We start from the raw sequence: 21,785 nt of genomic DNA on the forward strand, positions 1-21,785 counted from the left end.
CCCATAATTGCAAGCTTTGTTTAAAATGGTAAAAGTTAGGATATAACATCCTACTGGACTACCCTGCTTCCCACCCTCCACACCTACTCCTGATCTTGCCAAAATATATCCACCTAGGGCACCCAGGTGAAAAATAAAAGATAAAATAAGAAAGGGAACTTAAAAAGTATTCCAACAAAATGAACTGCTACTTCGCTTAATATTGAAAACAGGTGTAAACACTTAACCAACATTGATTGCAGTAAAAAAAAAATGTTTTGAACACACTGGTATGTTTAATATTTTATATTTACTCAGACACACTTTGCAGAATCTGAATATATTTAATTGGCTGAAAAAAGGACTTTGAATCATAGAAATATCAATGAAGAAAACTTGCTTAATTCAAGCATTTGCCAAGAAAAAATGGTTATCATCAAACACGAGATTAAATAATTATCTGTTTTCTTTGCTGGCTCAAGACACTTGTAGTGCTGATGCATACGCTTACTGAAAACAATGACATAACATTCCATCTTTTCCATCAGTGAGTTCCATCAAAGATTCAAGAACAATAATTGTAGATTTATATACTGTCTGATGTCTTCACCAAACATTAGCCTTATAGCAGGTAATTTTACCCATAGGCTAATGTTCATTCATGAAAATCTCATTAAGAACACTCAAGAATAACACTATAGTGATAGTGGAAGGAAAAAGAAAAGAGATCTATCTCCCCCAATAATCTAGGTTCCATGAGACACTGTGACATTTTCACCACTGAGTCCCCAGCCCTCAGCAAAATTATTAGTGTTATAAGTGTTAAATATCTAATGAAAAATATAACTAGAACTTACTTAGAAGAAAGGCTGAGTAGCCTGTGATCTAAAATCCTCCATATGTGGGGCGCCTGGGTGGCTCAGTCGTTGGGCGTCTGCCTTCGGCTCGGGTCATGATCCCAGGGTCCTGGGATCGAGCCCCGCATCGGGCTCCCCGCTCCGCGGGAAGCCTGCTTCTCCCTCTCCCATTCCCCCTGCTTGTGTTCCCTCTCTCGCTGTCTCTCTCTCTGTCAAATAAATAAATAAAATCTTTAAAAAATAAAAAATAAAAAATAAAAAAAAATAAATAAAAAAAAATAAAATCCTCCATATGTGATGATTTCCAGTAATTCACTGAAAATTACAAGCAGAAACAAGCACAGAAAGCAATTTTTAAAACAGAAATTACTTGTCCCTGGAATTTTTAAGGTAAAATTATATTCTCCCTTTCTTCTTCACCCATTTTAGCGGGTGAGTTTCCTGCTAATGTGGGAATATCCAGAGACCTAGGATCTCATCATGGCATAGCACAGTTTTGGACTGAAATTCATACAGTGTACTCCATGAACACAGGAATCTTGTCTTCTTTGCATACTACTTGATCTATAGTGAATAGCAGAGTGTTTGACCCATCATCAGCATTTAATATTTATTGAATAAATGAGTGAAAGGGCAAAAAATTATAAATGTAAGACAAATTGTAAATGTAAGAAAGAACTAAGACATAAAGTTTCATAGTTCTTCGAAGATCTAAGGTCATATCTTCCTCAGTTTTCTGCAAGCTAGCCAAACCCATTCTTTCAACTGGGACTTACATTTCATAATTGGACACAACAGTCCCAGTTGGAGGTGACAAGTATAGAGCAGAGCTGAATGTCAGCCACCCTTAGTCTATAGATTAGTGCAATCTAAGACATATAAGATGTTCTGATGGCCATTAGGCTCATACTGAGTTGATTTTATCCAAAGTTCAGTTTTTACTCCTCACCTTGCAGGGCTATTAACATTTGACACAGATCACTGCCTCCTCCTTAAAACATTTTTTTTGCACTTCAGGGCACTAAACTCTGAATTTTCCTCCTATCTCACTGGCCATTCATTCTCTGCCACTTTTATAATTGTTCTTCAACATCCAGTGCCCCGGCACTCAGATCTGAACTTTTAAAAAATTTTATTAATATGCACTCTCTATAACATCATATTTAGTTTCATTACTTTAAATTCCATATCTATGCTGATAACTCCAGATTTATATCACAGACTCAAATCTCACACATAAAACTCCAGATTTGTATATCCAACTAGAAGTCAACTACAGGCATCTTAAACTTACCATGAACAAAACTGAGTTCCTAAACTTCAAACCTGTCCCTTTCATAATCTCCTGCATCTGAGATACTAGCAGTATCATCTTTTCAGTTGCTCTGGCTAAAATACGCAGAGTCTCCCTTGGTCTCTCTCACTCTCTCATAGCCCACATTCTAATCTTGTTGACTCCATGTTCAAAGTATATCCAGACTGACCATCATTCCTTACCATTCCACTGCTAATAGTCTAGGCCAAGCCAACATCAGTTGTCTTCTACATGATTGCAATAGCTTCCCAAATTAATCTGCTTCTACCCTTGAACCCCTTTTGTCTATTCTTAACACAGCATCGAAATGGTATTGTTAAAATGGAAGTAGATTGATGTCTCTCTTCTGTTCAAATCCCCAATGGCTTTCCATCTCCATTCATCTCTAAAGCCCGTGGTTACACAGTAGCCCCTCCTTATATGCTGGGAGTAATGTTCTAAGACTCCCAGTGGATGCCTGAAACCACAAATTGTACAAAACTATATATACTATGTTTCTTTCTATACATAACACACTTAAAATGAAGTTTAATTTATAAATTAGGTATAGTGAGAGGTTAACAAAAATAATAATAAAATAGAAAAAAATTATAATATACTATAATAAAAGTTATGTGAATGCGGTCTCTCTCGCCAAATATCTTATTGTACTATACTCACCATTCTTCTTATGATGATGTGGGATGATACAATGCTTGTGTGATGAAATGAAGTGAGGTGAATGAGGTAGGCATTGTGACACAGTGTTAGGCTACTATTGACTTTCTGGCGATATGTCAGGAGAATCATCTACTTCCAGATGGTGGCTGACTGTGGGTAACTGAAACCATGGATAAGAGAGGGAATACTTCCATGACCTGCATGGACCAATACAGCATCCTCGAACCCCATTAATGTTCTGACATCCACTTCTACTCTCCTCTCTCTCTCCACACCATCTATGCCCACCTGAACGGTGAACATACCAAGCATGCTTTTTGCTCAGGACCTTGAACAGACTATTCTCTCTGACTGGAACATTCTTCCTTCTTTTGGTTTTGCTTTCCTATCTTACTCAGGCTTTTATTCAAAGTCATCTTCACTATGAAGTCTTTCCTGACAACATTTTGAAAACTGCAACCCTTCTGCTACTCTGTTCATGCTTTTCCTACACTATATGGACATCATCTAATGTTTAAAAATTTCCCACATTTAATATATTTTTGTCTGTTGCACCCTGCACCTCACTCCTACTAGAAGTTTCTTTTTTTTAAGGTTTTATTTATTTATTTGACAGACAGATAGAGAGAGAGCACAAGTAGGCAGAGTGGCAGGCAGAGGGAGAGGGAGAAGCAGGCTCTCCGGTGAGCAGGGAGCCGGATGTGGGGCTCGATCCCAGGACCCCAGGATCATGACCTGAACCAAAGGCAGCCACTTCACTGACTGAGCTACCCAGGTGCCCCAGAAGCTTCTTTTTTTAAAATATTTTATTTATTTGAGAGAAAGAGACAGAGAGAGAACATGAGCAGGGGCAGGGAGAGAGGGACAAGCATACTCCTCTGGGGAGCCTGACATGGGGCTCTATCCCAGGACCCTGAGATCATGACCTGAGCCGAAGGCAGACGCTCAACCAACTGAGCCACCCAGGCACCCCCTACTAGAAGCTTCTTAAGGACAGATTTGTTTGTGTGTGTGTGTGTCTACTGTTTTTTCTCAGTATCTAGAACAAAGTGTGAAAGTTATCATCTGCTGAATAAAGATTTTTGAAGGATAAAAAAATGAATGAAAGTTTTAAGGAAAAACATTTCACTAGAGAATTTTCAAGTATCAGCCAGCCAGGGAGAGTTTTGGTGTGATAGAATCCATACCTTCCTAGAAGTGCACCATATGTCACACTCTATTGATTTTTTTTTCCCCCACTCAAAATAGAGGTAAGCTGGTCTTCCCCAATTTTATTATCTTTGGATACCAAGATTTCTCCTAGGATATTGGTTCCTGAGTTACAGCAACTTTAAAGCATAATATGATTACTATTCACTCTGGGAAATTATACATTCTCATTAGAGAATTCCCATGGAAGCCCTACATAATCAATGTGACCCCTCAAAGAACACAACTTAAATAACAGGAGAAAGATTTACCGGGGGAATGACAGGGGAAAGAAGGGATAGCGTCCTTAAGCAAACTACATACAACCATGGTCAAAATAACACTTTGACTAAATAATAAAATAAGCAAAATAAAACAAATAATAATATAAGCAAAAGGTCTAAGTTCCTAATTTAAGAAAGAAAGAGAAGAAAGGGCACATTTTGTAGAATAAATTAACCAAAACTGTATTCTAAAAATCCATGGTCATCTTTCATGATCAAAACCAACTTGCAATGATGACACCATTATTGTGAAAGTGCCATCATCTTAACACACGCGATTAACTAACTCCTCATGGAATTGCCATTAATGAAGTAATGCGGTTTTTTATTACCATTCACTTTTAACTATTGTCTCCTTTAGAAATTTTGTATTTTAGCATCAGTTAGACTGAATGAATTATCTTTTTTCTTCAGATCTGTATTGTAATGATATAAGTAATACATGCCTGAGATAAATGACTTCAGAACATGTCCCTCAAGTTCTGAATGAGACAATGGCCACCAAACATTTCCTTATCCTTTAAGCAGAAAAAACTAAAATTTTTGATTGCTAACAATCAGCAGTTTTTATTTCAGACATAAAAGTTTGAAAGCTTTTGTCAGTTAACATCTAAGCCAACCCATAAGCAATATTAACACAAAAATGGAAATAAAATTGTCATTTTTAGGCATACAACACAATAACAGCATGTGGTCGAAGAGCTCTTCCAAGAATTTTACTCCACACTTAATGAAGAATAAGTGTGCATTACCACAAACTATGAATCCTGATATATTTCATTTTGCAAGCACTTTTCCAGCATAGGTGTCCTTTGTATATTTTTGAAAATAAGGGGATAGCCAATGGAAAGTATGTAAGTACTTGATCAGCAGATCTTCTAATGTAAAGCCACTTGAGAAATGCTCAGAGTTCAAGATTGTAGTTAAATGTGTGTGTTCTCTATAAAGCAAAGTCCTAAGATCAGTTCCAGAGTAAGGACTCCAATAAATGCTTATCACCTTTTGAGATGCCTTCTTGGCTGATGCCCAAGCTAACAATGAAGAGAGAGAATAAAACATTTTTTGTCCTTGGAGAAAATGCTATTGATTACCTTGGACAAAGAGTCACTTCATTCTATGACTACCACTTTATGCACTGTTTGAAAAAGAATTTAGCTACTATGTTTAATAATTGTATAATAAAGATTATTCCAATTTCCCATAGTCATGTCCTCCCCTCATCCCACTGACTGTGACATTTTCTTCATCCCCCCCCAAAATGTAGTTTATCTTAACCAGAGTAAAATAATAGGTCTGGTTATACTTTAGGTGAGAGTTTACACTGCTAGTAATTTCCTTGTTCAGTGTCTTCTCTTCCAAGCCTGGTCTTTGTTCCTGGTTTCACTTCAATTGTTTAGTATAGTGGAAAGAGGATGGGCCCTTGAGCGAGAGAGACATGGTTTTGCTTACTACTCCTCCCTGAGGAGTGGAAATGAATGAAGCAAAAAATTAAAATAAAAAAAGTCTTCTTATAAAATTAATAAATTAATAATATTCATAACATAAAATACAATAATGGAAATTGTAACTCCTCTTACCCTCACTCTGGCAAGTTACATTTCTGCTAACTCTGGCAATGACTCCAAAGAGAACACACTATAAACAATGAGTAGTTACTTACAGAATGTGGGCTTTGTATATTTGTCATCTTTAATCTGACATAAACTTTTATAAAAATTGCAAATTCCATTTCTCTCTGCTAAGTGGCTTATATTTTTATTACACGCAGTTTCTACATAGGAACTCAATCATAACTTTAATTAATTTTTGTGCTACACTTTACTATATTTGCTCATGGCAAAAGTGAGCAAGTTTGTAGTAACATCAGTATTGTTTTGTGCACATCTTATTAATACACCTTAAATTCTGAAGGCAAAAGCAAGAGATGTTTTAGAATGCCTTAAATATTCAAAACAATTAAGTAAAAATATTTAGAATATTTTTGAATTTCAAGTTTTCAAATAAAGTGATATGATCAACAACGTGATCTGGCAAACATTTAAAGCAATTAAATTATGCAAAGTGTTGATTTAAATGTGAAAAATGCTGGTTCAAATCATCAAAATAATAGAAATTAATTTTATATTTCTAGCAATAGCCCTCTAACCTGAATATCAATACCTATAATTTGAAATACTTTCCAATTACTAGAGAGCAAATTTAACCTGTAATGTTAGAAAAAATGCCCAAAGAAGCATGTTAGACGTTATCACGGCTGCTACTCTGGAAATCTATATCCTTGTGCATTTTTCCATGCATTGTAACTAGGATATATTCTGAATCAAATCCACAAATATCAAGGTTAAAAGTGTGATGCAAATCCATTTAATTCCCTGATAACCATGAATATATTTGCATGTTTCACTTTAACACTTAATCCAAAAGTAGTATAGATTGTGATGTGTTGACCATATTTAGAAATTTTTCAGTATGAGTATGCATCACATGTTTATTAGAATTGACATTTTCTCCAGAAATAGGACAACACAACTATAAAAATCAAGAGCAGAAAGAGATAATATAACCTAGGAAATAAGAGGATTGGCTACAGGGACTGACATCACTGGTCATCTCACCCAGCCATTTTACAGCCTTATCACCTTGGGCCATTTGTTAACATCTTCCTGCATTCTGGATAATAACATATTCTTCATAAAATTGTTGAGAATTTGATACCTAGAGAGTCACTAAAGTGTTAACAGGCAGGAATCCCTAAATATCTTTTATGTAACTCCAGTCTTGCTTTTTCTGCTTCCAAATATTGGGGGGGGGGTTCAAGAAATATAAAAATTCTCCCAACTTCTGTTTTTAGAATTAGAATGAAATGGGACTTTTCATCCAGCATAAAGCATAATCATCTACATATGTGTTATATTATCTGTCTAGGGTTGTAATATAAGCTTTTTGCCCTGACCAAACCTGGGACATGAATTCTATTTAAAATTTTACAACTTCATTGGTATTTACATTATAATTCCAAAGGATTAGTTAAAGTTCTGGGTGTCATTAGAGACAAAAGGAATTACTTTTTTATTTTTAAAGCAGTGGAATAATTATATTTTAAAAAAGCACCTGCGTTTTGTGAGTAAGACCACCAGAAAAGATTTAGAGCAGTAAGAAAAAAGAGGCAAGAGGGAAAAACCTATTGGACCCTAAATTAACCTGTAATTTGGTAACACTGCAATAATCATCTATAGTTTTTGTTTTTAATTTTTAAATCCCATGCTATCTATACCAATTAAAATGGAGAGCTGGAAACAAGGTATAGTTTCTGAATTCTCATAACAATAATTTCTTACTAGCATATAAAAACCCACAAATTGCATCATTTTCCTTTGCATTTGGTGAAAACTTAGAGAGAAATGACTTAGCAATATGATAATGAAAAAAAGGATTATTAAGATTCAAATCATTCATGGAGAAACTCCCTTATTTATCTCTTGATATTCTATAGAAACTGCACTAGAGATCTGAAGACCTATTCAGGATATGAGAGATGGATAATGCATCTTTCTCTCTGTAACCTGGAAAAGAGGCACAGATAGTATCCTTGTTACCCAATACAAATTGGATAATGTTTAATTATAATTTATAAATTTTAAAAAGCACACGTAAAGTAGTATCCTAAAAGGGAAAAAAAGTTAAATAGTTCATGTAGTGTGTTGAGTAACAAAGACTTTTGAGCTTTTCAATTACTATGTTTTTTTAATATAGAAGAGAAAAATAATATAAAAGCATTGCATAACTTTATCTATAACATGGTTCTTGATTTTTAAGATTGCCCAGAGGGATATTCTTTACACTCTCTTCAATGAGTTTAGCATCAGTAAACCAAGCTAGTGCATGGTATACATGAAAGTCTCAGATTCTATTCATATACCATATGTTACAAACTGCTTTGATATAGTGTGCTCATTGCTTTGAAAGCCTAGTAGGCAGTCACATGTACCACCGTACAAAGCCTTTTAAACAGCTTATAAGAGCAGAAGCAGAGAGTTCTTCCCCAACACCAACTCCAATAGCAGCTACTGCTCAGGCAGCCAAGGTAACCTCTTGCTTCCAATGGCATCTTTCTTCCAATTTAACAATTTTACTACAAATTGGAAGAATGTTTAAAGTGATAGAAGTTGGATACCCTTCATAAAAACACTGTAGAAGAGAAAGAAAACACAAAGAAGCTTGTATCCACCAACCTGTTCCTTTGTTTGGCATCCTTTGGGGGTTGGGAATGGTCAGCAAAAAGGCATGAGTGAAATATAAACGAGTAATTAAAAGTGATTGATGGTGTTGTTTTAGGGTATTTGGCAAAGGCACATTCACTACAGTGAGAATCTTTACAGAAAGTACCTTAAACAACAGAAGAGTGTATTGCTGCTTTGTTTTTAATTCCACAATTCAAAACCTCACTTTTCTCCCATGGGAGACTGACCCAGAACACTAGAGAAAGATCCTCAAGGATAAGGTTGCTCAATAATGTCAAAGATTACCAGTGATCAAAAGCAAGGTTCCAGTGACCGCACACCATTTCCAAAAGGTCAGAATCACAAGATCTTGTAGTAAGTGACTGTATTTACAGACTGGTTGAGTAAGACTTTAACAAAAGACTCTATTTTTATTCTTTGGAATACAAATTAGAAATGAGACCTACTTTTCTGTGGGAAGTTCTTTGACAAATTCTACCCTTAGAAAAAGCTACTCTTACAAATATAAAATCAGTTTGGTCATAATGCTGCTTTTTATTTAGGAGAATTCTTAAGTATGTGAAGGAAAGAAAATCTGTTTTCAAAGGGCCTCAAACAACTACTTTTTAAAAACTCTCATTCTGGTTTGTATAAATGTATTCAGTAGAAATTGAAAGATTTATCTTATAGAAAGCTAGCAGAAAAAGAAAATGTTCCAATATTTTTCCATATCAAACAGTACAGCATCTCAGACAAGTCTGTTGTTATTCTCACTACTGATCTCAAACCTGCAGCTCTCAAGTTAGATGTACCTCACAAAGAGAAGTAAATATCACAGGATGTAAAAATCTGCAGCATCCTGGAGGCAAAGAAATGAATTCTTAGGGAACAACCTATTCTTTGTTCACCACTTACATGACTCTTGTGACATTGTAATAGTGCTTTCCTATTGTTTCATGCTTTTTCCTGTACCTAGCTGCTCACCACCAAAACAAATGGGAGGACAAGAAAGGCTGGAAGGAGAGAAAAATAGAGAGATGCAGGGTGAGGGGAGGAGTGAGGAAGTTAAAAGAAAGGAAGGAAGGGAGTAGGGAGGAGGGTAAAGAAGAAAGAAAGAAGAGAGAAAGAGAGAGGACAAGTAAAACAGCATAAAGGTCTAGGGCAGGAAGTCCAAGAATATTGTCATGTTTCCAAAAATCCCCATCAACAGTCCCTGGGGGAAGAGATGTAAAAGGCAAAGAAAACAACTTTCTGAGGTAGAGGTCAGTCTGGCTGCCATGTATTATTTCACCCAAAATTAGAATACATGTGCAAAATTATGTTCTTCTTCCTCCTTCCTTTTTTTAAAATTCTATTTTACATCTTTTGGCTTCCTAATTCTTGCTTTTTTTCCCCCCAATAGTTTGAAGTAATCTAAGCAGGGTGTGTGTGCAAGAATGTGTATTCAAGGACTCATTTTCTATCCAAGAGAAAGAACCAATGGAAAAGTGGAAACCAATCAAATACATTAAATGAGAGAACAATTTTCAGGTACTTAGTAAGCTCTTACTGAGATACAAAAGGGTGATCCTATACCACATCTGAAACATTGAAATTCAACTTTTCTTTCGAAATTAGTATTTCAATAAATCATATTTCTCCTGCTCCCAGTTTGCCAGAAGTGGGCTTATGTTTCAAATGTAGATGTTTCCAAAATTTAAATTTCTTCAAAGTTATATATCTGAATAGTAATTTAAAAAGTCATTTAAATTTTTTTCTTCTTATATAATAAAGACGGATAGCAGAATATCTTTTAAAATTTAATTAAAAATTGTTGATCTTTAGAATTTTTTCAATTTCTTTGTATAAAATCATTCTCTTCCAACTTTATACTATCTTACCCTCAAAATATAATATAAACTGGGTCCAATAGTGGAAGTGGCTCTGTATTTTGATAGAGCAGTAAAGAAAATTATACATAGTTATAAGATCTATCTATATATCTAGAGAATTAAATTTTATGTTAAATTAAATAAACATTAAACTTTATATAATACATGCACTTACACATATAGTACCATAAGGTGCCAAATATTTTGACACTACTTCATTTTCTTTTTTTTCTTTTTTTTTTAAAGATTTTATTTATTTATTTGAGAGAGAGAGAATGAGAGAGAGCACATGAGAGGGGGGAGGGTCAGAGGGAGAAGCAGACCCCCTGCCGAGCAGGGAGCCCGATGCGGGACTCGATCCCGGGACTCCAGGACCATGACCTGAGCCGAAGGCAGTCGCTTAACCAACTGAGCCACCCAGGCGCCCCAACACTACTTCATTTTCTTAATTAAAAAAAATACAGATAAAATATAACATTAATACTTAGCATCATTTTCTAAAAGTATAAGAGCATGAAACCTGGCAATAGAAATAGTTATTAAATTTCTTGTGTCTTAAGATTTCAAAGTTCACTTTAAGAAATTGATATCTAACACACCTCTTACTAGTTCCCGTAATTCTCTGAATTACGATGGTTTTGCCCAGAAATAAGTTTTTAGAAATGCCTTCACTTTTGTAGTCCTGTCTATTGAGAGGGCTACATATTGTGAGAATGAAGTCAACATTACGTTGTATTGTAATCAGCATTATTCTGCTAACTTTTCCAAGACTGTGCTTTGCCACAGCTAAATTTATAGCACAGCTGTTCAAAATGTGTTCCTGTATATCAATACCACCAACAGTCAACAATGAAGTGTTTATTTTATAAAACACATTTTCATGTATTGCTTAATGTAATACTAAGATTAACTAGTAAGATATAAAGATTGTATTAATTGCCCAAGGTCAAAAAGCAACCTGTTCAACTTGGATTCAAATATCATGATTTTAAATCCAGTGTTCTAAATAGTGATTCGAAAGGGCACATGCACCCCGATGTTTATAGCAGCAATGTCCACAATAGCCAAAACATGGCAAGAGCCCAGATGTCCATCGGCAGATGAATGGATAAAGATGTGAGATATATATACACGATAGAGTATTACTCAACCATCAAAAGGAATAAAATCGTGCCATTTGCAACAATGTGGATGGAACTAGAGTGTATTGGTCTAAGCGAAATAAGTCAGTCAGAGAAAGACAAATACCATATGATTTCACTCATATGTGGAATTTAAGAAACAAAACAGATGAACATAAGGGAAGGGAAGGAAAAATAAAGTAAGATAAAAAACAGAGAGAGAGAGGCAAACCATAAGAGACTCTTAATTACAGGGAAAAAACTGAGGGTTGCTGGAGGGGAGATGGTGGGCGGAGGGGGTAATTGGGTGATGGGCATTAAGGAGGGCACTTGAAATAATGAGCACTGGGTGTTATATGCTACTGATGAATCAGTAAATTCTACCCCTAAAGCTAATAATTCGCTATATGTTAACTAACTTGAATTTAAATTTAAAAAGTAAAATTAATTAATTAATTAATTATTAAAAAAATCCAGTTTTCTGAGTCCAACTTGTCTGATATATTTCTGAAGCCTATTCTTTCTACACATGCATTATTATATAAAAACGGATTTTATTTTGATAGAGGTAAATAATCTGCTTAGCTCAGTCTACGTATTGACTATGTAAAGAGCTTAAGCAATACATATTTTTGGCAAGTCAACACACTGAAAAAGATCCACGTCTAAGAATATATAGGAGAAAAGCAAAATAAGTCAAATGGAATGTTTCTGGTTAACAAACCATTTGACCCTATTGGCTCACTATATGATGAGTGAGACATCATCATCAGTGATGAAAAGACAAATAGTCTTTTTTGTTTAAGCCTCAATTCCTTGATCTGCAAATGTTAAATTAATTATAGTTGTTAAAAAATAAATACACAAATTATATTTGTTATACTCACAATTCAAATGGCATTATAGCAAACAATAAAAATTACTGAAAAATATAAACTCTCATGATTCTTAAATGCCAAAAAGAAACTATAAATGTAAAGATAGATATTAAAAAGCCATAAACTCTTTGTTAGGCTATTTGTTTTGGCTTTGTTTGGCTATTAATATTTAAGAGGAAATATATCTAACTACTTAAGAGATATAATATAGCTAATTATTAGAGGCAGTATATGTTAATAGCATAGTCACAGATAAAATAATTCCTTTAAATATGAATTTATATTCATACCACATAAATATACATGTCTGAGAACGCATGCCTGTATGTACATACATATGTGTGGGCATACACACTTTTCTGAGGAATTCATAATAGTGAACTATTCAGTAATGGATATTCCTGGCCAATTTAAATTCTGAGTTAAGCTATACTATAGCTTAAAAGCAGTTATTATGAACACATCTAATCAAATAGTATTAGATTAAATTATTGCATCTTCATTTGAGAAATATTATGGATTGTAAAATATTTCTGTATATTCTTGCAATTAAACCACTATGAAGAAAATGAATAGAAGATTCATTTCTGTATGACAAGAGAAACCAATACTTGGATAAAGAAATATGCAATTTTTACAAAGTAATGTCAAATTTTTCAGGAATCCATTTTTAATACATATTACATTAAAATGTGTTCATTATTTGCATAAAAACAAAGAGTCAAATTAAAGTTACATTAAGAGATTTTTTTTAAAAAGTAGAGTTAGATTTTAGTTGTGTAGAGTTTGGTTTGATGGTGAAATACTTATAAATTCAATCATAACCTACAGTCTTGTAAAAATACAAGGCAGGAATTTGTGAGTGAGGTGAGGGTTAGGGGCACATATTTATAGAGTTAACAGTACACAGGTGATAGCAGAAGCTGGAGAAGTACTCATCCTTCGCCCCAGTAATACCAGTCCAAATTTTCCAAAATTATCTTACTGTTTACTGTGTAAACATTATGACCTATTCAGTCTACTAAAGATGGGACAACTTCTCTTCTGCTAATCAGGCAATCTATGGCTTAAAATATTGTCAGATATTTAGATCACTTTCAAACAGACAGCTAATCTATTTACATTATATTTCAACTTGATTTTCAAGGAGCTCCCAGAGTTTTTTTAAAATGTCTTCAGAGAAGAGAAGTAAAACACCTTATACATAATAAACATCTTCTCCAAATTAGAAAATTATAAAACAATGCATTTTTGCACTAGGATCTTATATTAAGACTATAACAAAAAGGCAAATTATATACTTCAGAATTATTGTATCTGTATGTGTGTAAACTAAATTGGTAAGATCATTGAACTTTGGCATTAATCGGTGTAAGTAATTAAGGAATGAGAATCATCAAAAGCAAAAGATAGGTAAAACATAAAAGGCAAGTTGTCTATTAATGCAGAATAAGGACATTGTAGAAAACAGAGTATATGACTGAATACAAAGCAGGATAATTATCATTTTAATTTTGATCTAACCATCTTTTAACCCAATTATTCACCTAAATTCATACAAACAAATCCTGAAGTAAAGGAACATGCTTAGGTTTAGGTGGTAACTCTGGCAAATTTGTATCAGCAGATTGATACAGATGTTAGCTACAGTTAACAATTTAACACATACATCCCACAAACAAAATGACATGCAGATTGGCTACACCTAGAAATGAAATATTTCATGATTACAATAATCTATAGGCTTCATTGAATATGGGAGTGTAGTTGTGATGTCAAATATAATTTAATCACAGTATCTAAGAAAAAAACTTCTGAAACACAGTTCCAGGATTTGGAAGGCTCCAGATCTTTTTCAGGGTCTGCCTGGTTAAAAAGACCCAAGACCCATTCAAGCACACATAATTCAGGAGGCCTGCCTGCCAGCAATAAAGGCCGAAATTGGATACTTGGTGAGATTAATTACCTAGATAGGGCTTGATAATGCAAGTCAAATGGGAATGTAATTAAAGTGCACCTTCCATGAAAATTATTCATTGCTGATGGATCAGGTGACAGATAAATCAAAAGGCATTTTAAAAAAGACTACAGGTTAACTTGAAGCAGGTCTTTCCTCTTTATGAAACTCTGTAATTGCAGGTGTGGAATTCACTCTTGCTGTCCTATCCTCATCATGATACCATGAGGCAAAAAATGTAGATTGTAATGTAACCTATTAGAAACAGAAGACAATAGAAAAACTATTAGGATCACAGTTACAAACAAAAGGTCAGCTAGACTGGAACCAGTTGGCTGACAGCTTTTAGAAGAGACTATCACTCTATGTTCATACTATAATGGGGATTGAAACCATAAAAGAACAAGTGATGAATTAATAAGTTGACTAGTCCCCAGGGCACAATTCTTACAGATGAAAGGCATGCTGGGGTAATCAAACAGAGTTATAAATTAGATAAATTGAATGGCATAAGAAGTATTTACATCATCATTATTAAATAAAGTCTTTCTGGATGTGCTGTTAATTCTTTACTGTCAATACATTTATTTACAGTCTAAGAACAATAAAAAACAGTGTTTTATAACAACAGCAGGGTAATTTCAGTTACCCAGAGGGACACTAAATCTAATTTCTACCTTGAGTTCTTTTAGATGTGTTTATTATACACCTAAGAGAAGATAGATGAAACAAAATGTCCAATTAAATGATAGTTATTGGAAAATATGGCTTTATATGTTACTCATTTTCTTGCTCTAACTAATGAATATATCTTGCTTTTATTGACCTGTATAAAGAAAACGTGTAACAGTTTTCTTGTCTGCAAGAATAAATGTAATGCTGAACAGAATACTATGTCATCTAGTAGATGGCATATGAAATTCACAAAAGAGGACAATCACTGTTAGAAAAAACATAATAGCATAAAACCTGAAAACTCTTTGTTCTATGGGAGTCTTTAATAACAATGTAGATACTGATTTATTACTACACACCTTCAAAAAATTCCCAGTTTGCATTTTATTTAAACTTGAAAAAAGACAAAATTTGAGTTGAAATTACCCTCAAGAATCCATTCATTCCAATATCACATAAAAAATCCTTCAAATTAAAAGACAATCAAAATAATAAAAACTGATTTTGCACTATTACCTACAGGCAATTAAAAGGCTCATCGCAAATACTCTAACCTAACTATAATAAAGTAATATTTCTAAAATTGGTTTCAATAAAAATAAACTTTATATAGCAGCTCTTTCCACACGGTCAAAACTCAGAAGTAAGAAAATTTATAAGCAAATACACAATAAGATTTTAGATATGTAATTTTGATACACAGAGTCTGCTTGTGTTCGAAGTGCTCTAGGTAAATGTATAAAAAGTACATCTGTCAAAGAACTATCTGTTTATAGTTCTCCACTCCTAAAGGTTACTGATTAAAATTGAAAATAGGCATGGCAAACACCCAAGATATTTTATCAGAAGACAGTGCTTTTTATGTTCCCTGCAGGTTCCAGTAAGTAACTTAATCCCAGCCAAACTATAAAGTAAACTGTTCATGATTTGTCAGATTAGCTGATGCTTGTCCAGAAAAATGGTCTGAAAAAAGAGTCACCAGGACACTATAATTAAGATCCATTCATCCATTTCATCCCTGGATTGAAGAAAATAATGAAACATCAAAGTAGTCAGACAGCAATCTAAAGAAGGTCAGTTAGTATCTTTTCAAACATAACACTAGTATTTAATGCAGCAGGTGCACCAGAAGTAACTTACAAATTATATTAATATCCAAGGTTGGTTGAAATAGCATTATGGCTGTCTCTTCTTTGTTTATGTCATTTTTAAAGATAAAGGAAATGTTAAAATAAAAGATAAAGTCTCAGTATTAACATACTGACTGAAGATAGCAAGAATAATGTTTCCAAACTTTTAGGAGGGTCTCCAACTTTTCTATAGGTGAGTACATGATAGGCGGCATATTTTAAAATGTCTGGGAGAAAGAAAAGAAACTAGGAAGAGAAAGAAATGTGAAAACAAGCATAACATAAAATGCAACTATAAATATAATCATATATATATTATATATTAACAGACATAGTCTTTATGAGATCAGTGCAGTCACTTGATTTTATAACAATATTTCAAATTAAGAATGATAATAAAGATATTAGAGGAGACAGTGTATAAATGCATAGTTTATCTTTATGGAATTAACATCTTTCCTTTTATGACCTCTACTGAGATTACCAGGTTCTCAACAATGAAATTTATGTGAGGCTAAATTTGGGTTGGTAGTGATGTCACAGATGTGCAAAAATAGGATGAGATGTCAAAACAAGGAGAAAACAAGGTTATGATAATGTATTAGAAAGAACAAAGGCAGTAATATTTTTCCAAACAAAATTCAGACTCATAATCTATCTTAGAGTTTTTACCAGTCTCATAAATGTTGTATGAAATCAGCATAAAAATAATCTATTACAATTCAATTCAGCCAACATTGTGCACTTACACCACATATGCCATGGCGTTATGCTTTGTTTTGAACCGTGACAAATATGATTATGACATTTTCTACTCCAAGTTGTCTATCAAAATTTTTTCTCATGGCTCGAAATTGTCAAATCCAATAGACTTTCTTCCGTCTTCATGCTATTGACCTCCTGTGACATTTGATTCTATGATTAACTGACTTGGAAAATATCCCTTCCTTTGGTTACTATGATAGCCCGCCTATCCAACTGGCCTGGGTACTCCTTTCTGGTCTTCATCATGTTGTGTTGATATTCTGTCAGCTCCTGTTGGTATTCTCAAAACTCCTCTCTCAAACTTTTGAATTATAGCTCTACCACCTCTTCTTCCCCCCAAAAGGCTATTCATTAACTGGTCATCTATAGGTTCATGATTCCCAAATCTGTAACATTTAGGCTCTTCTACCATTTCAACCCCTAATATCCTAGGAAAATATATGTGTTTATAAAACGTATAAGGTTAAAAAGTACATAGAGTTAAAACTGTCTATATACATGCCTTTACACATAAATACATCACATCACATGTGATGTCACAGGAGCTAAAGGTGTTATGTTTAAGGGTATTAGTAACATTTGAATAAACTGCACAATAACGATATGGCTTAGCCAGTGTCTCTGCATTTTATTACCATATATGACTGTCATTATGAATGCTACGCTCAGACAATGTCCTGCATCTTTCTATATGCTTAAATTAATAATCAAATATTATTAAAAATTGGGACACTAATTATCTGATGTCAACATGCTATGGATAATTAAGAACTGTGTGTGTTTAAGCTATGATAATTGTTTTTCACAGATCTTTTCTATTGCTTGTGTCTTAAACAAGCCAAGCAGCTATAGGACTGCAAGTACATCTCTGCCCCGTACTTGGTCAGATGACATACATCATCTACTCTGCCTTCTCCCTGATTAATTTTGTTCGGTTGCAGCAATTATCTCTCCCTATGTGACACAACTCTTTGTAAATGAAATGCAAGAAATTTCGGTAATTTTTCCTAGATTTTCCCTCTTAACTGATCCTTGTTTCTTGCTTACAATAGTATAAAGGAGCCGAAGTCATAGAGCAGCCGGGATCGACACAAGTACCACAGGCTTCTGCAGTGGTAAACGACACATCTGAAAAGGAAGACCTTGACAGTGTTCTTTCCTTTACCCTATTACTTAGATCATTTGGTTAAAACTGTTAATGATCCTCTTGGATCAATGTCTTTTGCTTGTAGCTCTAATTTACTGCATTGGATGATTAGTACAGATGTTTTTGTGGATGGCTCTGCATCATTCCACCAAATTGCTTGTCTGAATCAAATTTGCTTCAATTCATCACCAATGAAGCAAGGAAGAAAATAATCAACATTTACTTTCTCTTAACACTGGTACCAAAAATGGAACAACAACTAAACACTTGTCAATTTAAGAACTATCTTTTACCTTTGTCAAAGCTATGGCCCTTAGCTTATCCAAGGGCTTAAAATGGTATGTATGGTTGGGTGTGGCAGAGTGGAGGAAATGGAACTGAGAGGAACCGAATATGTACTTCAAATTTATGAGCCCGAGTTTTTTTAATTGAGGTATAATTGACATACAACATTATATTAGTTTCATCATCAAATTTTTATCATCATTATAATCCTCCTCCTCCTCATCACCAATTCACATTATGTGTATTCATCTACATATGAATAATGTATGAAATTACCATCCACTGGCTTTTCATTCTCTAAACTGCAGCTTATTGATTTCTTGCTCTTAAATGATTTTTTTCTGAAACTGTGTCTGTCTTCACAATGCTATTCCTTTAATAATACTTCAGGGAAATGATTGTGATAGTTTGCTCTGTAAGAACTAAGCAAACAACCCACAGATGAAAACCTTTTTGTACCATGGAACAACAGCACCAAGTAAATCAGGTAACCAGTTTTGATCAACAAAGAATCAAGCAGAAATCTCTTCCTGATTCAATTTATATTGACAATCTTTTACAAATGTGTTAATTTATATTCTTAGCACAGTAATCCTCCTACATACATATATTTTGTTCTTTTATTATTTATAATTGTGTAAAACTTCCAGAAAAAGAGACTGAATTCAATATACATTGACCTGGGTTTGTACTCTGAAAAATTCTTGCATATTTTATTTAAGTCTCTGGTGTTAACTTGCTTTTTATATTATTTCCTGCTAAAATTGAAGAGTAGGTGGTCTTGTTAGTCACATTTCAATTAAAGCAGATTTTCTATATCTCACTTGAACAAACTTATTGACTTTAAAAGTAAAGTAGCTATTTCTTTATAAATAATACTCTAGTGAATGCATTTTCAATTCACTACAATCTCCACTCAATAAACTTAAGAGTGACAAAATGAAGGACCTCCTATTAAGGGCAAGACATGTAATAAGAATGACTTTACACAATTCCATCATTATCTACTATTCCAGGACAATGATCCTAATGGGCAGTCATATATTTTGTTGAAGAGCCTATTTAGAGGAAGCTTAAGTTTAACAAGTTACAAATTTAAATCTCCAAAATACAGTTACAAAAACTTTTTCACTAGAAAATCCTAAAACAGCATTCATTTCTTAATCATGTAGAAATTGCTCGTTTAACATTGTCAAGAATTTGACAAACCTGCTCAAGCTTGAAAATTCAGAGACAAACCACATAACTTACTTTATATAGAATGTTCTGCTACCATCAAAGTAGCACCTTCTGTAATTTATGAGATAATAAATTGGCTCTGTTTTAAAAAAAAAAAAAACTGCCTTGGATGTCAAACGCAAAATATTACTATTGGTCTTTCTGGCACTTACCAACGCATTGCACTAAATAAGTTTAGTACATTTTTGAGGGGGAGAAATCATAGAAATGCATGAAATTCCTTCAACTTCCACCACTTGCCCCACCCACAAAAGTGTCTATGCCTGTCCTTTGCATATGGAAAATAAATTCTTTCAACATAATAGGATGGAACTAAATTATCTCAGGGATGGATATTTGTATTAGCCCATTCAGAATGCTATACCACCACAGACTGGGTGCCTTGAAAAACCAGAAATTTATTATCTCATAATTCTGGAAGCTGGAAGTCCCAGATCAAGGTCCAGCAGGATTCACATTCTGATAAAACCACTCTTCCTGGCTTGCAGATGGCCACCTTCTCATTGTGTCCTCACAGGGTCTTTCCTCAGTGAATGTGCATGGGGAAAAAGCAAGCTCTCTAGTGTCTCTTCTTGTAAGGACACTAAGCCTATCAGGATCAGGGCCCCAACCTCATGATCCCATTTAACTTTAATTACCTCCCTATGGTCCCTGTCTTCAAATACAGTCACACTGGGGGTCAGGGTTTCAACATATGAATTTGGTACCAATTCAATCCATAGCAATGTTATAACTGAGTTATTACACAAATTAACTCTTTCTTCTCAGATCTTTAAATATAATTCTCCACAAATTAGCAAAGCTGAAATCAAAGAACTTAAGAAAAGATTAAGATATATTAAATTGAAAATATGAAAGGCTACTTAAAACACCTTGCCCTAGGGTTCTTTCAAATGTTTACAGAGTCCTAGCATTCAAGAGCCTGCAGATCAACTTGTTAATAACCTCAACCTAACCTCAACATAAGCAAAATAGTTCATTACAAATATTTATAAAATCAGAAAAGGGTGGATGTGGCAACTCACATAGACTCTGGAACTAGAAAACATGGAGGTCGCATGAAGGTGAAGATGTGGGATTGAGAACACAGGTTGTTTAGGGATATTTCCTTACATATATTTTAATTGAGAAAATTCATAGAATAGCTATGTGATATAGTCTTAACAAGTCACAAAACTACAAAAAGGAAAAAATATTAAAATACATTATGAAAAATATATATAGATATATTTTAAGCTGGGCACGGAGCCCAACATTGGGTTCGAACTCACAACCCTGAGATCAAGACCTGAGCTGAGATCAAGAGTCAGATGCCCAACCAACTGAGCCACCCAGGTGCCCCTCCATTCAATGTTATATTAAAAGAAAAAAATAATTTTATTTTCAACAGATTTTCAAAATATGAAGAATTGTAAAAGTTTTCAAATATAAAGGTAATTTGTAGCTTAATATTCTGAAATAAAAGCTTTTGTTCTAAATCTTTAAGCTTTTGTTCTAAATCTCTGCTTAAATACCAAGTTATAGTGAAAACTCATTTTAAGATTCTAAATATATCTATAGTTTCAAGACCAAATCACAAAATTTTTATACTTGAAATTATTATTTACTGCATAATGTAAATAAAACTAACCCTTTATATTAATCTTGATAATCTTAGAAAGTCTCTTTTCATATTATGATATACAAAGAATTTATGTATTAATTCAACAAATTTACTAAGCATGTACCCTGGGCCCATCTGGTTACAGAGGCTAGAGAATAAGACCAAAGATGTCACTGTTTGCTTACCCTGTTAAGTCTAATGGGAAAGACAGACATTTCACAAATAATATGTCACAAATGTTATAAGAAAAGCCATGAGATATTTACTGTAAGATGTAATTTTCTACCAAATTTCCATTGTAAGTTTGGGATGTGAAGATACTGTGTAGGCATCCTGGTCTTTACATGTAAAGTGGTCAGCACATACTAAGTACTCAGTAAGTCTTAGTTGTCAGTATCAATGCCAACATGGTTGCCAATTTTATTAAAATAGTATCCAAAAAGATCTTCCTTTACATATGTTTTAATTGCTGATAACCACTAAAGAAAAACTAAATGTATCTACATGTTTATTTTTAAATTAATGGTGTCAAAAATACTTAAACTTTAAAGAATTAAATTTCACTAACATAGTCTAAGACTCTTACTTGCTAAACAAACTATATGTATAAA

General features: G+C 33.8%; 1 protein-coding gene across 6 annotated transcripts in view; it reads right to left on the reverse strand.

The window, feature by feature from the left end:
- Window positions 1-21,785, reverse strand: part of EPHA7 (EPH receptor A7) — a 165,343-nt gene that overhangs the window by 72,328 nt on the left and 71,230 nt on the right. Inside the window, exon 6 of one of the 6 annotated variants that reach the window (XM_031030230.2) lies at window positions 13,049-14,585. The exons of the other annotated variants lie outside the window; for them this stretch is intronic. Coding sequence (XP_030886090.2) covers window positions 14,545-14,585 — 41 coding nt within the window. The 3' untranslated portion in view covers window positions 13,049-14,544. Of the gene's footprint in view, window positions 1-13,048; window positions 14,586-21,785 lie in introns of those variants that run through there. 6 annotated transcript variants of the gene reach the window in all.

This window comes from Leptonychotes weddellii, chromosome 8, assembly GCF_054177405.1.
Source record: "Leptonychotes weddellii isolate Sample4059 chromosome 8, ASM5417740v2, whole genome shotgun sequence".
NCBI classification, from domain to species: Eukaryota; Metazoa; Chordata; class Mammalia; order Carnivora; family Phocidae; genus Leptonychotes; species Leptonychotes weddellii.